Source organism: Chiloscyllium punctatum, chromosome 25 (assembly GCF_047496795.1).
Source record: "Chiloscyllium punctatum isolate Juve2018m chromosome 25, sChiPun1.3, whole genome shotgun sequence".
Classification (NCBI taxonomy): domain Eukaryota; kingdom Metazoa; phylum Chordata; class Chondrichthyes; order Orectolobiformes; family Hemiscylliidae; genus Chiloscyllium; species Chiloscyllium punctatum.
In genome coordinates, this window is record NC_092763.1 from 19873055 (window position 1) to 19890381 (window position 17327).

The 17327-nt window shown below is 42.6% G+C and overlaps 1 protein-coding gene across 3 annotated transcripts in view; it reads left to right on the forward strand.

Moving 5' to 3' along the window:
* LOC140495730 (connector enhancer of kinase suppressor of ras 2) overlaps positions 1 to 17327 on the forward strand; it is a 577745-nt gene that overhangs the window by 534717 nt on the left and 25701 nt on the right. For all 3 annotated transcript variants that reach the window (XM_072594776.1, XM_072594774.1, XM_072594775.1), the window contains exon 19: positions 9591 to 9661. In XM_072594776.1, coding sequence (XP_072450877.1) covers positions 9591 to 9661 — 71 coding nt within the window. The remainder of the gene's footprint in view (positions 1 to 9590; positions 9662 to 17327) is intronic.

Here is a 17327-nt window from a genome sequence, read left to right on the forward strand (position 1 = left end):
TTGCAATGCTGAGGTACCATCGAACCGTGGTCACATTGCAATGTAGTCTCTACGTTAGTATGCAGTTGTGGGGAATGAAGGATCCTTCTCCTTTCTTCCTGTTAGATAGATGGATGTTTACTATGGTTTTCTTCAAAGACAGGAAAGGCTTTTGCTTTTGGTTCACTTCTCCATTACAGAGCCATTCCCTTATTTTGTTTCATTTATTCACATGCACACAACAATGAAGTGTTTATCAAAGTCTACCACCACCACTGCACCATGACAAACTCTTGAATTAACCTGTAACTAGCACTGCTGGAGCTAAGTCAGATGTTTATAATCTGTACAATTACCTTATACACAGGTATATGGAAAATGTATAACACACACACAGAGTAAGGATTTTGTGGCGCAGTGGTAATCTCCCTACCTGGAAACTAGGGTTCAAGTCACACGTGCTCCAGAGGCATCATAATATCTCTGAACAGATTGATTAGATAATATATTTTAAAAAGCTGGCTTATGTTAAGGACCTTGTCCCTGATTCTGAGTCAGGAGGCCTGGGTTTGAGTCCCAGCTACTCCAGAGGTGTGTCATAACAGCTCTGAAGTGGTTGATTAAAAATGCCAATAACTCACACTTGTATATAAAAAGAAACTCAGACAAGGCAGGGATCTTGTGATGTGGTGGCAGTGTCTTTATCTCTGAGCCAGGAGGCATGAGTCCAAGTCCTATTTGCTCCAGACATGGATAATAATATCCCTGAACTAGTTGATCAGACATTATCCCGAACTCACACAGGTAATGCAATATCTTTGCTCTGCAAAGCTTTTTTTTAGTTCAGTTCATTTGGCTTTGAAGCAGTCAGTCAGAAGCATTGAGAAAATAAACATTTCACAGTTGCATGATTAAATCTATTTTATGGTTATTAGGACCTATCACAGCTGCTTCCTTTCTCTCTCTCCTTATCTAATATTTTTCTTCTTAACTTATTGCCTCTGATTTATGCTGTGTCTAAGTAGAAATTAAGCATTTGACAATCTAAAATCAACCTTGATTTCATGTTAAGAACTGCTCCAAGTCATTTCAAACAGAGAAATGGTGGAGTGCTGTGCAGAATCAAAGCAAAGTTGGGAATGTCTGCAATGTCTTTCATTTCAATTGCTCTGGGATTCAAGTCTGCGCTTTTGAGACAGGCCCAAGAATTTGAAGTTATTAAAAGACAAAGAAAATAATTATACTGGTTAAATCCTAATTCTGGAGTAGAAGATCATTTTTGCTAAATGCTGAAATTTGAAGATTAAAATTGTAATCAATGATTAATTTATTGGCAAGGAAAAATACATCACTTTTTGATAAGCTTGCATCCTTTTTTTTCCCTCAGAGGTCCATTAAATTATATAGCATTAGCTTAACAGTTTTGCTGAACCCTTGGCAGTTCGATATGTTGATGTACAGCCATTTAGCCTTACTTACAACCTGTCCATTCTCTACATCCGGTTTGCTGATGTTTTACTTTATCCCATCAAGAAAACGTTGGCAAGAAAGTGTTGACACTTCTATGAGGGATGTGTTGCTGGAGAACCAGAAAGTAAGATTTTTCTTCAGAGCTATGGCTTTAATTTCAGAAAACTGCTCTCGTTCAACAAATGTAGGCTAATGTGGTACTTTAAATCTGACTTGCCATTGCTGCCCACTTCATAATTAATCTGCTGCTTTCCACTTGTCACTCAATACCAGTAACTAGTGAAGATGGATTTCTGAATTTGTCTGGCTCAGGTTCACCAACACATTTATGAGAGCATGAAGCTGGCGAGTACATGGATACTGTCAGGAATTTCACATCAGAATACATACATATTGATACTCCCCTAATTATACTTAATATCTTATTCTTCCAAAGAAATATTAGAGTGGAGTGACAAAATCTGAATCTTAAATAGCATAAAGAACCATCAATGTTAAATAAGAACATAAGAAATAGGAGCCCTTCAAGCCTGCCCCGCCATTCGATAAGATCATGGCTGATCTTTTGTGGCCTCATCTCCACTTACCCGCCCTCACACCATAACCCTTCATTCCTTCACTCTTCAAAAAGTTATCTATCTTAGCTTTAAAAACATTTACTGAGGAAGCATCAACCACTCCACTGGGCAAGGAATTCCATAGATTTACAACCCTCTGGATGAAGAAGTTCCTTCTCAGTTCAGTCCTAAATCCGCTCCCTCTAATCTTGAGGCTATGCCCTCTTATCCTAGCTTCACCTGCCAGTGAAAACATCCTCTCTCTTCTATCTTATCTATTCCCTTCACAACCAGGGCAGCATGACTAGTTTAGGGAACAGAATTCCCAGATCTCCACCCCATTCCCATTCACATGGTTCCTGAAGTTTTAGGAATTGCTGTACAGTTCAGCCACCCTGACTGCTGCCAGGGTCTCTCACAGCAGAATTCCTTCTTCTCGTAAATTAAATGCATCCTTGCCTTTTATGATCAGGAAACCCCAGGACTGAGTTAAAAAGCCACGACAATGCCAACAGTAACAATAAACAGATTCCCAACCCACTGGCAGTGTCTCTTCTACTTCCAGAGTAGCTCAGTGGCTCAGTGGCTAGTACTGCTGCCTCACAGTGCAGGAGACCTGGGTTTGATTCCAGCTTCAGACAACTGTCTGTGTGGAGTTTGCACATTCTCCTAGTGTCTGCGTGGGTTTTCTCCAGGTGTTCCAGTTTCCTCCCACAGTTACAAAGATATGCAGGTTAGGTGAATTAGCCATACTAAATTGCACATAGTGTTCAGGGATTTGTGTGTTAGTGAGGGGTAAATGAAGGGGAATGGGTGTGGGTGGGTAACTATTCGGAGGGCTATTGGGCCGAAGGGCCTATTTCCACACTGTAGGGACTCTATCTCTTTAAATAAAGTCTGTCCCAATGTGTTAGCAAATCATTTTTTCTCCTTCTGTAGTTTCCTGCAATTAGTTTATTTTCTTTTTCTTGAACATTTTAATTTTATTCATGTAATCTTTCTGAAACATCCCTCATTTTATAGCATAGCTTAGTTATCGAGTAATGCATAATAGCTTCAAATTTCATCTCCATGTCCTAATCAAATGAATGCCCATTATATATGCAGATCACACTGGTTAGTTTTAATTTCTGGTCAAGCCGTGACTGTGCAGGCCAGTTATCTTGAATCATATTTAAGTCCACTTCAATTTCTTCTGTTGCTCAGCTTGAACAGGATGCCAAGTTGAATCTCACCCATTGGTAGGCTGCTAAAAGTCTTTGAACATTTCATCTATGTACGTACCATTCAGGATAATGTTGAATCAAAAAGCCACCTTTCGGAGCTTAAAATCGTGTTCGTTCCTAATCGTCGCCAGAAATCTTGCCTCCGGCTGTTGGTCTGCAGAACAGAAGAATGTAAGAACTAGGAGCAGGAGTAGGTCATCTGGGCCTTCAAGCCAGCTCCACCATTCAGTAAGATCATGGCTGATCTTTTCGTCCACTCTGCTCCATTTATCTGCCTTCTCACCGTAACCCTTAATTCCTTTAATATGCAAAAATCTATCAATCTTTGCACATCCTAAAAAGGTAATAAGGTAACAAACAGCCTCATTCAATATCCAGTTTGCACAGTCAAGTGAATAATTAGAGCTTTTGTCCAGATAATGTGGGGGGGTGTTTTATCTGATCAATCTTTTGGTGCATCTGGTAGTAAAGAACAGTAAGAGACCCTGTTTTGCTGGCCTCTCATTGCTTTCCCCAGAATCAAAACATAGTCGTTGCATAAAATATTGGTTGTTTACCAGAAATACAACAACATGTCCAAAAGCAATCCGTGAGAACATTTCACCTCGAAAGAAAATTATCAGCCTTGAAATAACAATTGTCAAGATTTGTCATGATTCGGAGATGCCGGTGTTGGACTGGGGTGTACAAAGTTAAAAATCACACAACACCAGGTTATAGTCCAACAGGTTTAATTGGAAGCACACTAGCTTTCGGAGCGACGCTCCTTCATCAGGTGAGGAGCGTCGCCCCAAAAGCTAGTGTGCTTCCAATTAAACCTGTTGGACTATAACCTGGTGTTGTGTGATTTTTAACTTTGTACGTCAAGATTTGTGGTTGACTGTTCAATCCGTTCAGATGTGAGTCTCAGTCTGCAGATGGGCCTAACCCATTTAACAGTATTCAATGGACATTGGAAGCTGGGGGAGGGAACGGGGTGATGACAGGTGAATTCATCCATGAGACCTCACAAGTTTCTCAGAGAAAATCTGGGGGGGGGACAAGGAAAGGTGAGTGTGAAACATTCACAACATTCAAAGAAAGTTTACCCTGTCACATCCAGGAAGCTTTGTAACTGAGTCACTGTGTTCTGCTTCTGTACATATATAACCCACCTCTTTCCCTCCTCGAATGTGTTATTTGTGTTGTTCTCATTTTAGCGTGAGCCGCTAGTAATTTTTTTTATTCACTCATGGAGGCCCAGTATGTATTGACCATCCCTAGTTTCCCTTGAGAAGGTGGTCTGCGACCTTCTTGAACCATTACAGTCCATGTGATGTAGTTCGGCTTACAATGCTCTTAGGAGGCAGGGGAGATGGGGAATTCCAGGATTTTCACCCAGCAACACTGAAGGAATGGTGATATATTTCCAAGTCAGGATGGTGAGTGGTTTGGAGAGGAACTTCCCATGTATCTGCTGCCTTTGACCTAGATGGGTTTAGAAGGTGCTATCTAAGGAGATGCTGTTGAATTTCTACAGAGCATCTTGTAGATAGTACACACTGATGCTACTGAGCATCGATGGTGGAGGGAGTGGATGCTCGTGGATGCGGTATCAATCAAATGGGCTGCTTGGATGGTGACAACCTTCTTGAGTGTTGTTGGAGCTGCACTCACCCAATCAAGTGGGGAGTATTCCATGACACTCCTGACTTGTGCCTTGTAGAATGGGCACGCAAGAGTTGAGTAACTCACTGCAGAATTCCAAGCCTGTGACCTGTTTTCGCAGCCATTGTGTTTAGTAATTGCTTCCTGCTCCTCTCTCACTTTCTCTCTTATTATTTGCTCCTGTGTTTTTTTTTTGACGGGGCCTTGTAGCTTACAGAAAAGCAAATTGACATCAGCCATCACTCAGACACCATTTCCAACCATCCCCCGATTTGACAATGCAAGAGGGAAAGAAAGGGAACACTCCTCACTTTGTGGGTTTGTGTATGGGAGTTTTTTACCACTCTTCCCAAGATTCCCAGGAAAGCACCAATCTGTAAATAAAGCGGAATTTGGGGTAGTCTGCACTGCAAGCTATGATTCTTTCAGCTCCATCTGTGTTCTCAATTTCACTCCGCCTACCTACACCCCAGCCTTGTGGAATCGTACTGTGCATAGATTTACTGTCACATTTCCTACATTACAATAGTTAACTCCACTCCAAAAGCACTCCCTTGACTGTAAACTGATTTGTGATATCCTGAGGTGGTGAAGGGTGCTGTATAAATACATATCTTTCTTTCACATAAAATACTCCATTTCAAACTATGCCTTAACATTTTATTACAGCTTGCCTCAAATAATTTTGTCCCAGAATTCTGGAATTTATTCCAAAAGTGTATTCCTTCCTTAATTATGTATTGTTCATATCATTTCTAATTTATGTCAAACTTATAAGGGCATTCAATTATTCTGTTTGTTCTGAATTGTTAGTGGCAACAGAGGAAAATATGCAAATACTGTCATGTCTTGTGTAAAACTTGGTGCTCCAATCATTTGTGTGTTCAAAGCTTAGAAAGCAAACTCTTGGGAAATTGCCTGCTCAGCTTTTACCTCTATAACATCTTCACTGTGCAGCCTTATAAGATTAGACTAGCACACCCTTAAGTCTAATCAGGTAGACATCGGGACAATGGAACTTCACAGAAAAGTAACAACCCACGAGTAAGCTTCAGATGAAAACTGAGCTGTTCAACTTTGTTTCCTCACTCTCTCACTTATGACACAGTTGTGAGAGGTTCTTTATCCTCAAAGGTGTTCAGAAGACAAGAGAGAGAGATGGGAAAAATCGTCCAAACTCCAAAGAAGTGCACAGATCCTACTCTTGCTGTAGACAATTGGATGTCACAGAGGATCTCCAGGAGGTGAAGAGCCAGCAAGCCTTGCTCTTTGCTTCAGAAGCCTCCAAGATAACCTTCTGGTCCAGGGTCCACACCGTGAAGCAGATGAGATGTGATTACCTTTCTGCTCTCAGAAAGTGCAAAAGGAGATCTCTGAGCTCAGCAGCCTGAAGGAAGAAGGTGGCTCGTTAACGTCATCTCTGTCTGACATGTGATGCAATAAAGTAGGTAGTTTTATGACGGAGAAGATTTCAATTTGGAAAGTTGAAATAAAATTAGAAGATTGTGAATAATCCAATCCATCCGAGATGGTGGCCATGGAGAAGTACTCAGAGCAGGGTTTGAGCTGGCAGCCAATGATAAAAGCTGCAGTCTTCCTTAGCTGGAGGAAACTGTAGATCACCCATGGCTAGATGTCAGCCAAGCAGTGTGAAAGAACAAAAGTAGCAGGGTTGTCATGAGAGGAGGTGGAGAGGTAGGGATTTTGCCAAAGGGGTAGTGTGTAAATAGGAAAGAGGAGGAGGACAATGTTAGGCTTTTTGGACATTGAGGTTGGATTGATGGCACAGGAAGTGAAACCATTATTGGAGATGTTTTGACTACAGTCAGATCTTCTACAACGCAAAGGCCAACGTTATAGAAAAATCACACTTGGAAAGAGCGCTGAAAGTGTTGTCAATGTAATCCCATTACAGCTAACACACGTTTTAAAAGTTAGTGCTGTAAAAACAGTGTCCCCAGTTCATCAATCGCATTCGAGCGAATTCACGTTGACGAAACCACATTATATCCCAACAATTAAGGAGAGCCAGGGGGCAGAGTTGAGTATGGTAGCAATTACAAAAGAGAAAGTACCAGAAAAACTAAAAGGTCTAAAAATTGATAAATCTCCTGGCCTGGATGGGCTACATTCTAGAGTTCTGAGGGAGGAGGCTGAGGAAATAGTGGAGGCATTGACTGTGATCTTTCAAAAATTACTGGAGTCAGACAATTAAAAAATTGCTATTGTAACACCCTTGTTCAAGAAAGGATCAAGAAAAAAGATGGAAAATTATAGGCTGATTAGCCTAACCTCTGTTGCAGGTAAAATTCTAGAATCCAACGTTAAGAATGAGATTTCTAAATTCTTGGAAGTGCAGGGTTGGATTAGAACAAGTCAGCATGGGTTTAGTAAAGGGAGGTCATGCCTGACAAACCTGTTAGAATTCTTTGAAGAGATAACAAGTAGGTTAGACCAGGGAAACCCATTGGATGGTATCTATCTAGACTTCCAAAAGGCCTTTATAAGGTGCCTCATGGGAGGCTGCTGAGTAAGGTGAGGGCCCATGGTGTTCGAGGTGAGCTACTGGCATGGATTAGGGATTGGCTGTCTGATAGAAAGCAGAGAGTTGGGATAAAAGATTCTTTTTCGGAATGGCAGCTGGTGACAAGTGGTCTCCCGCAGGGTTCAGCGTTGTGGCCACAGCTGTTCACTTTATATATTAATGATCTGGAATGAAGGGACTGGGGGCAATGTGGTGAAGTTCACCGATGATACGAAGTTAGGTGGACAGGCAGGTAGTACTGAGGGAAGGCTGCAGAAAGATTTAGACAGTTTAGGAGAGTGGTCCAGGAAATGGCTGATGAAATTCAACATGAGCAAATGCGAGGTCTTGCACTTTGGAAAAAAGAATACAGGCATGGTCTATTTTTTAAACAGTGAGAAAATTCCTAAAGCCAAAGTACAAAGGGATCTGGAAGTGCTAGTCCAGGATTCTCTAAAGGTTAATTTGCAGGTTGCGCCCATGATTAAGAAAGCAAATGTAATGTTGTCATTTATCTCAAGAGGGCTGGAATATAAAAGCAGCGATGTGCTTCTGAGACTTTATAAAGCTCTAGTTAGGCCCATTTAGAATACTATGTCCAAATCTGGGCCGCACACCTCACAAAGGACACACTGGCACTGGAGCGTGTCCAGCAGAATTCACACAGATGATCCCTGGAATGGTAGGCCTAACATATGATGATCGGCTGAGGATCCTGGGATTGTATTCATGAGAGTTTAGAAAGTTGAGGGGAGATCTAATAGAAACTTACGAGATAATGCATGGCTTAGAAAGGGTGGACGCTGGGAAGTTGTTTCCATTAGGTGGGCAGACTAGGACCATGGGCACAGCCTTAACATTAGAGGGGGTCAATTCAGAACAGAAATGAGGAGATATTTCTTCAGCTAGAGAGTGGTGGGCCTGTGGAATTCATTGCCATGGAGCACAGTGGAGACTGGGATGTTGGGTGTCTTCAAAGCTGAGATAGATAAATTCTTGATCTCACAAGGAATTAAGGGCTACGGGGAGAGTGGGGGTAAGTGGAATTGAAACCATGATTAAATGGCGGAGTGGACTCGATGGACTGAATGGCCTTGCTTCCACTCCTATGTCTCATGGTCTTTTAACAGAATGATCTGGCATAGCATAAAATGGAAACAAACTGGGGTGGTCTCAACAAGTTTGACAAACATGAACATTGTTGGCAGATGTTCGGAGCTGACCACATCAAAGGCTCTGAAAGACAGAATGAGGGTTACACACTGTCATGGTAACAGACATAGTGATGATGTTTCAGACCTTTCTAGTGCTGTGGAGGGATGAACCAGGAGTTCCAAAAAGATTGAGTGCAGGTTTGTGAGGCACCAACACATTTCAAAGACTTTGGAGAAGAACAATGAGACAGTAGTCGAAAGGATGGAGGGATCAAGAGTAGATTTCTCAAGGAAGGGTTGTTGGTGCCAGGTTTGAAAGAAGGGAAGTGATCATTTAAACTTTCACTTGCATGGTGGCTGAGAATAGAAGATGTGTGGTCGCACTTTCATTAAAAAGACTCCAGAGATTAGGGGATGGGTCTCATGGAGACGGCAGGAGGGAATCTAGAGAATTAAAAGAGATTAGTGCTTGGGTAATAGGAATCTAGAGGAAGGATTAGATTGGTGGGTAAGGTGAAAGGAGGAAACAGCTGGTATCAGTCTTGCCAGCAAAGAAATGTACACACATTTTGTACGTATTCGCAGGGAATGAGTGAGTGGTTTTCAAACTCTGGAGATGGCTTTGCTGTCCAGAACGATCCTGGTGTAGTAGGCAACATGGCAGACAAGCAAGGTTCAATATTGCTTCATATGGCCCAGCCATATTCTGCTGGTGGATCACCCTTGTGGTGGTTAATTTGGACAGAGAAAGCGGCAATATTTTGCTAAAGAGAAAATCCTATTAAATGCTTTACAGTGTGCCTTATGTGTTCTCCCGATTGAAGAACAAAACAACGCAGCACAATTCCTCAGACATTGTGGGATTTTCCTCCCACTAGAAAGGATCTCGAATATTGTGTTGAAAATATCAAATGTATTTTGACTGTTTTAGTCCTTGCAAGTGAAGATTGGCTGGTAATTGCGAATTAAATCATTTGTAATTAATCCTGTGTGTGCTTTTTTATTCCCTTTGGCATCACTGATGCTTCTATAGGTGGATGAACCGATTGGGATTAGCTGCTATCGGGTATGCTCCTGATGATAAGGTGACCAGACCGGATGAAGGTGAGTGCCTGTGGTCCCAGCTGGGACTCTCTGCTATTTTTCACAAATGGGAACTAATGCTCAACAGTAACACTTTCTAATAGAAACCAGGCATGAAGGAATCACACAGAACGTGAAAAAGCCATGAAACATTAGGTTAGGCTCACTGGTTATCACATGGGAATGCAGGCAGAATAAAGTAGAATTATTTATCACATTCACTACTGAGGATTCTGGTCAAGGTTCAGGAAGAGGAATAAGGTAAGATTTCTTCCCTTTTAGCTTTACTGCTGTTCCATTCTTTTCCTCATGGGTGGCATAGTGACTCGGTGGTTAGCACTGCTGCCTCACAGGACCAGGAAGCCAGGTTCAATTCTATCCTCAGGCCGTGTCTGTGTGGAATTACACATTCTCTGTGTGGGTTTCCTCCCACTGTCTAAAGATGTGCAGGGTAGGTGGATTAGCCATGCTAAATTGCCCGTACTGTCCAGGGATGTGGAGGCTAGGTGGATTCACCATGGGAAATGCAGGGTTACAGGTTGGGTTGGGTCTGGATGGGATGTTCATCAGAGGGTAGGTGTAGACTTGATGAGCCAAAAGGCCTACTCCCATAGTGTAGGGATTCTACGATTCTCTGGGTGATCTTTGTCAATTAACCAACCTCATTTACTCAGATTTTGTCCTTGCTGATGTTTTGCTCGGGAGCTGCTGAACTCTAAAGCAAGGAAATCCAAACTCTTGAGTTAAGGAAGTAGGACAAGTCAACACTTAATAAGTGCATCTGGAATACCTCTCTCAACATTTCAAAGCAGAAAGCCCCCAGTTTAGTATCAATGAAACTAGTCAGAATTTGATTTTGTATGTTTGAAGTGAATTTCAGAATCATTAAACACAGGGCAGACATTCACGAATAACAGAAGAATTCCCGTACTGCCCTTTTGTTTTGTTAGACTGGATGATTTTTCTCAGATTGTCTTTTGGATTTGGATAAGCAGTATTTGTTCTCCAAACCCAGTTGCCTAGAAAGAATTGTGGCTTCCATATTTACTCAGGGCAGGGAGGAGAGTGCACTGTGCTGGGGAGAGGATTTGGGGTTAAAAAAAATTCCTAATGTATGAAGATCTACAGCACAACAGTATTTATATTTTATTCAAGATATTTTCTGCTCAATAGCCCCTCAGACAGAAAGTTAGTTTGTCTGCTGAGTGGGATCTCTTTTCTAAATAGTGGGGTTTCATTAGCTACCTGCGATCCACAGAAACTGCTCTGGGAATCTTGGAAGATGACCACCAATGCATCTTCTGTTTCAAGTACCACTTTCTTAAGTACTCAGGGATATAGATTATTGGGGTCTAGGGTTTTATTGGCCTCGAATCCAAAAATTTCCTGAGTTCCTCCCCCCCAATTTATTTGGGGTGTTATTTTCAATCATAGAGTCCCTACAGTGAGTGTGTGGAAGCAGGCCATTTGGCTCATCAGGTACTGACCCTCCAAACAGCATCCCACCTAGATCTGCCCCCTACTCTATCCGTGTAGCCCCACATTCCCCATGGTCAATCCACCTAACCTGCCCATTCTCAGACTGTGGGGGGAAACCCACGCAGACACAGGGAGAATGTCCACACAGACAGTTACCTGAGGGTGGAATTGAACCTAGGTCGCTGGTACTGTGGGGCAGTGGTGCTAACCACTGAGCTACCATGTCATCGTCCTTTTTGATGACAGAGCTAAGGTTTGCATTTGCAATCTCTTTGCTCCCCATTCTTCCTTATCTGTTTTTCTAACTGAAAAACTGTACATTTGTGGACTCCCAAGACATCACCTATGTGTGCTTCGTGGAGACTGCTGCTGAACAACTTCGAATGCAAATGTTTGCTTCTGTAGGTGAATCATTAAAGGAATTACAATATTTCGTGTTTTTTTCTTAAATCAATGAGAGTGTTTATTTGAATTGTGATGTCATTAGGAGACACACAACATCAGTATGGCTCCTGAGTCAGTCCAAGGTGAGTTATAATGGAAGGAGAAGGGCAAAGAGTGTTGAATGTGGCATGTTTTGTCACGAGTTGATACCAAATAGGCATGGGGCTATAAAACACCTCGGTAATGGATATAGATGAACAGTTGGCATTGGGACAATAAACCACCGGGGCAATGGACACAGGGAACAGTTGACATTGGGGTATGATGTACCATGAGGAGGGGTGAGTGGGTGAAGGAGAATGGATTGATATGAGCGTTTTCAAGGGCTGTGGGAGATGAGTGGAGAGGCATAGGAGCTATAAGGGGCAATAATGATGGATAGAGGAGTGTAGTGTGGTATGAAGGGTATAAAGTAACAAATTGGCTTAGATGGGCAGAGGGAGGGGTTCTTAGGGATGGAGGCTGGAGGGATTTTGCAGTGCAGTGGCAGTGCAGACAGGTGGACCTCACACCAACCCCCATCCACAGCCAGCAGCCTGCATTCTCAATCCAATGCTGTCACCTATTAAGAAACTCTGCTATCTCAGAATGAAAATTCAACGTGTCCAGGGCACATTTTTCCCAGGTCTGGATAATGGAGCTGGAAAGTTTCTGCACTCCCAGAGCAGGATGAGGCTAGCATCACTTACATTCTGTTCCTGGGAGTCTCCCTGCAACATGTCGATGATCGCAGTGAACAACAACTTTCAAGTACACTCGGAAACTGAGAAATGTAGCAATTTCTGGTCACTGAAAATGATGAAAAGCTCATTACGAATGATCCCTGCGACAAACGCTGGGAAGTCTTTCAACGACTCAACAGTGAAAATGTTAACAGTTCACCCTTCGTTCCCTCAGAGAATGTTTTCTTTCAGTTTAATGTTCATAAAAGTTACAGAACTTTAAACAACAAAAAAATGTATTAGACTACAGGCTCAACAATGTGCTGATGCGTGATGATTTATATAACCTGCTCCAGCCTGAAGGGGACAATCACAACTCGGTGTGTGCACCATGCCCAGAGGTGATTTCTGAACTGAATTGAAAGGCTAACAGAACCTATGTTATAGTTGTATGGGCAGAATGGTCACTTAGCATTTCAGTCATCGTTCCTGATCTTTCACAACTGACCTGCATTTAACAGTGCGAGGAAACTAGCTCCAAAATGATATTGTCCGCCTACACAGAGCCAATAACGCTATTATGAGCAGGAAGAGCAGTCCCAGAACTGAAAATGTCACCTCCATTTTCTTCCACACTTCCGATTTAACTTTCCAACAATAAGGAAAATTTAATCCATAAAATATCACGAATTAATTTTCATTGGTATGTGAGGTAAGAAATTGGTCTTTAGGATTTTCCAAGAAAGGTAACAAAGCGACTTTGGGATATTTGACAAAATACCAACAAAGAAAGTATATCTAAGCTTTCATTTCTTTTCACTTTTGAAAAGTTAGTCATGAGAGCAGGAAATGGTTGTGACAAAGGCTTCTTGCCTTTGGCCATCATTTCAAGTCACAGCAAGAGATAAAATAATAAGGACCAAGGTTTGACAAATAGGCTTGTTTAAATTCAACACTGGAGAGAAAAATATCTTTATGCTGAGGATTAAATTGGCTACAGAAGGGAATCTAGGCCGAAAAACCCATCGATCAAAACCACAGCATTAATGCCTCACCCATGATCTCTGACAGGCTTAGATGACAGTCACTTAATATTATTCAAATAGTTGAGCTATTTGTGTGTGTGGTGCATCTCTTTGTGTCTACTCAAACCAACAGATCACAAGATGCTGTGAAGATTGCTATATCATAATGGATTCAAGTGCAGGAGCAGGATCAGTTGCTGCCTTGGTGAGATTACATGGGGAAGCAATAGCCGAGTGGAATTATTGCTGGACAGTGATCCAGATTACATTCTGAGGACCTGGGTTCAAAAACCACTATGGTAGATAGTGAAATTTGAACTCAATAAATATCTGGAATTAAGAATCTAATGATGACCATGAATCGGTTGTTGGGAAATACCATCTGGTTCACTAATGGCCTTTAGGGAAGGAAGCTGCCATCCTTACCTGGTCTGGCTGCTATGTGACTCCAGACCCACAGTGATGTAGTTGACTCATAGCTGCCCTCTGGGCAATAAATGCTGTCTAGCCAGGACACCCTCATCCTGTGAATGAATGAAAAAATCTAGAGTATTGTATACTGTTTTGGTCTCCTTATCTGGAGAAAGATGTTTTGGCTATGGAGGGTGTGCAGTAAAGAATTACCAGACTGATTCCTGGGATGGCAGGACTGACATTTGAAGAGAGATTGGATCAGTTAGGACTACATTCACTGTAGTTTAGAAGAATGTGAGAGGAGTCACATAGAAATTATAACAGGACTAGACAGTATAAATGGAGGGAGGATGTACCTGATAATCAGAGAATCCAGAAACATTGTACACAGTCCATGCATAAGAGTAGGCCATTAAGCCTGAACTGAGGAAAGATTTCTTCATACAGACAGTGGTGAGCCTGTGGGACTCACTGGCACAGAAAGCAGTTAAGGCCAAAACATCAAACATATTCAAGAAGGAGTTAAGAACGGTTCTAAGGGCTAAAGAGATCAAAGAGGCTGGGGGAGAAAGCGAGGACAAGGTACTGCAGATAGTGATCAGCCATGATGATGATATTGAATGGTGGAGCAGGCTCGAAGGGTCTACTCCTGATCCTATTTTCTTTGGTTCTGTGTATCTATCATGGGTAGATGCCTGGGCCTTGAAATACTGGTGTTCCCAGATTTCCAATCCAACAGTGTCTTCTTCTAATCTGTGTACAGGCCAGCTGTGTACTGTTACGTGTATTCCCGATCAGAGCTGAGGAAGCTCCTGGGTCACATCCTCTAACCATGTTCAATGCAAAAACAAGCTGCCTGAGCAAAACCTGGGCCCTCTACCTCCTCACCACATCCCTTGGTAATCTTAATCACCGTCCTTCCATCACAGAACCTGACAGAGTGCAATAACACTCCGCCTGAGTCTAGCATTCTATATTTTCAGCTTTTGCCATGTCACAGATTAAAATGTTATTGGTACCAAAACTGTGTTTTGATTGGGGCATTGTTAATGTTGGGGGAAGGACAGAAATAGTTAGGGAGGAAAGGAGGCCTCGTCCGCAGCATCAGTGAACGTTTCCTTTCTTCATCTGCAAGGGCACAGGGGATTATTGACTCGCACTGCATAACTTCTGTGCACTGTTCTGGCTGCTTGCCTGTTTGCACTAGTCACACCCATGGGATTACTGTAGTGGGTCTCCCAAGTATAAAGCTGCAGATTAGATAAATCAGTGCTACGACTGCCCTGCTGTGCCTTACATAATGTGACTCCAGATAGATGACCATTGACCTATTGATTTCAATTTAGTCACAAATATTGGAGCCTGTTCATAGATGTTCATACTGCGCGAGCACTTCACACATCCACCCTAATTCCTCCCTCAGTTGTATCAGAGAGGTGTCAATCTGCTGTAGTTCCTGGATAGTTGAAGGCTGAGCTGCCCCAATTGATATTCATCGGGACCTCTCAGGAATCCCAGTGCACCAACTTATATAGGAATTGTCTGGGAAGTTTAAACTTCTGATGGGCTATAACCCTGCATCTGGAACCCTCTGAGAACATCCCCACCATTGACGTAGTCATAGGCTTCAGAAAATTCCAACCCACTGATGTGCACATGCAGTTACCCCCAAAATGTCAAAAAACATGTCAAACTCCAAGGTAACTGTACAGCTGACACCCTCTGACTGACCAACACCCCAACACTCTGTCTCCTGAGCTACCCCTCATCACCCAACTACTCTTCCGTCCCCTCCCATCAGCATACCCCCCCATACCTGTCAAAAGCACCCAACTATCTTCATCACCAACACCTCACTACACCCAAGTAACTCTCAACCTGACCTGACAATACTCCCTGCCAATGACTACCCCAAACTCCAGATACCACCCCTAACTACAGCCCAACAACAATACTACCCTGAACTACACTACACTCATCCAGCCACCTACCACCCTATCCGGCTCACCAACTTTCACCTGCCCCCTCATCCATCAGCCACTCCAACCCCCTCAGCTATCTACTACCCTATCATCCTCACCCATCTGCCACCCTAACCCCTCACACATGATCTACCTTACATTTGCAACTACTTGCTACCCCATCCACCTGTCTCCTTATACCCAATCCTCTTTACCCACCTTCCATCCTACCTCACCTCACCCACCTGCCACTCTAAGCCTTCACCAGTGATCACCTTTTTCCTTCTCAAAGAGGCTTTGGGACCAGTAAATCCTACGCATGGCAGAATAGGGCAAGTAGAGTCTTGAAAAGAGCCAATGGCTTGGATTGCCACACATATCATGAGGGTGCATGTGACTTAAACTATGGTCTGTATTTCTGCACAGCCCCAATTTGGAAATCCTGGCCAAAAATGCAGAACTCTACCAGAATGTAACATATTGGGGCAGAGTGGCATTGCGGTAATGATGAATAATTAAGATCCCCATAGTAATGTTCTGGGGACACGGGCTCCCACTATGGGCAGGTTATGAAGTCTGAATTCAATAGACATACAGAATGAAAGACTAGTCTAACGGTGACTATATAACCACTGTCCATTGTTGTAAAATCCCATCTGGCTCACTAATGTCCTTTATCTAAGGAAATTTCCCATCCTTCTCTGGTCTGCTCCACACGTGACACTAGATGCACAGCAATGCAGTTGAGTCTTAACTGTTGTGTGCGTAGTTAGGGATGGGCAATAAATGTTGACCAGCCAACATTGAACAACTTAAACATCAAACAGGTGGGTAGTAACTCCTTAGAAGTTTTGGTTCAACAAGTTACACGAATGAGTGGAGGATGTTACAAGTGAATGCAGGCTGAATGAGTCGTTGGGCAAATCTATAGCAAATGAAGGTCAGTGTCAGGAAGCATGAGTTTATCTACTCTGGATTGAAGAATAGTAACTTGGAACACTTTATAAGTGGTGAGGTGTGAAGAACTGTGAGAAAGGCATTTGCCATTTGCATTTTCACCACCTACTGCACCTCCAATGCTTACTTTCAGTGACTGATGGATGAGGACACCCAGGTCTTATTGCACCTCACCCTTTCCCAATTTATTGCCTTTGGGATAATAATCTGCCTTACTATTTTTGCTACCGAAGTGGCTAGTCCGCAGATTTATCCACATTATACTGTATCTGCCATATAGACCACTCTATCCATTGGAACGAATCACATTGAAGCATCTCTGCACCATTCTCACTCTTTACCCTCACACCCAGAACTGTGTTCACCTGAGCAGGGACCGGATTTTTAGCAAATGTTTATATTGGAGCAAGTGCGCACAGCGTTCAAATCTCAAATTCATACTCAGTACCGACAGCTTCCGACTGTAATAATGAGACAAACTATGGACATTCTTTCCCTTGTGTTTGAAGGATTTGATTCTTAATTGATTATGTAGCCTTAGTTGGTTACCGGTGAGGACCTTGGGTAATCTCTCCAGGCTAAGTAAGAGAGGAATAATTTTCTTTTGTACTCATTAATCAAGAGTGACCCAGTGACTAATCACATTCTGGGAGATTGCAGCTTTGATATTAACAGGGATGAGTTGTGCAGGATGGGTTGGGTAGATTGCAGTTGCAAAATTTCAGAAAACAAAAGGAGGAAGCTT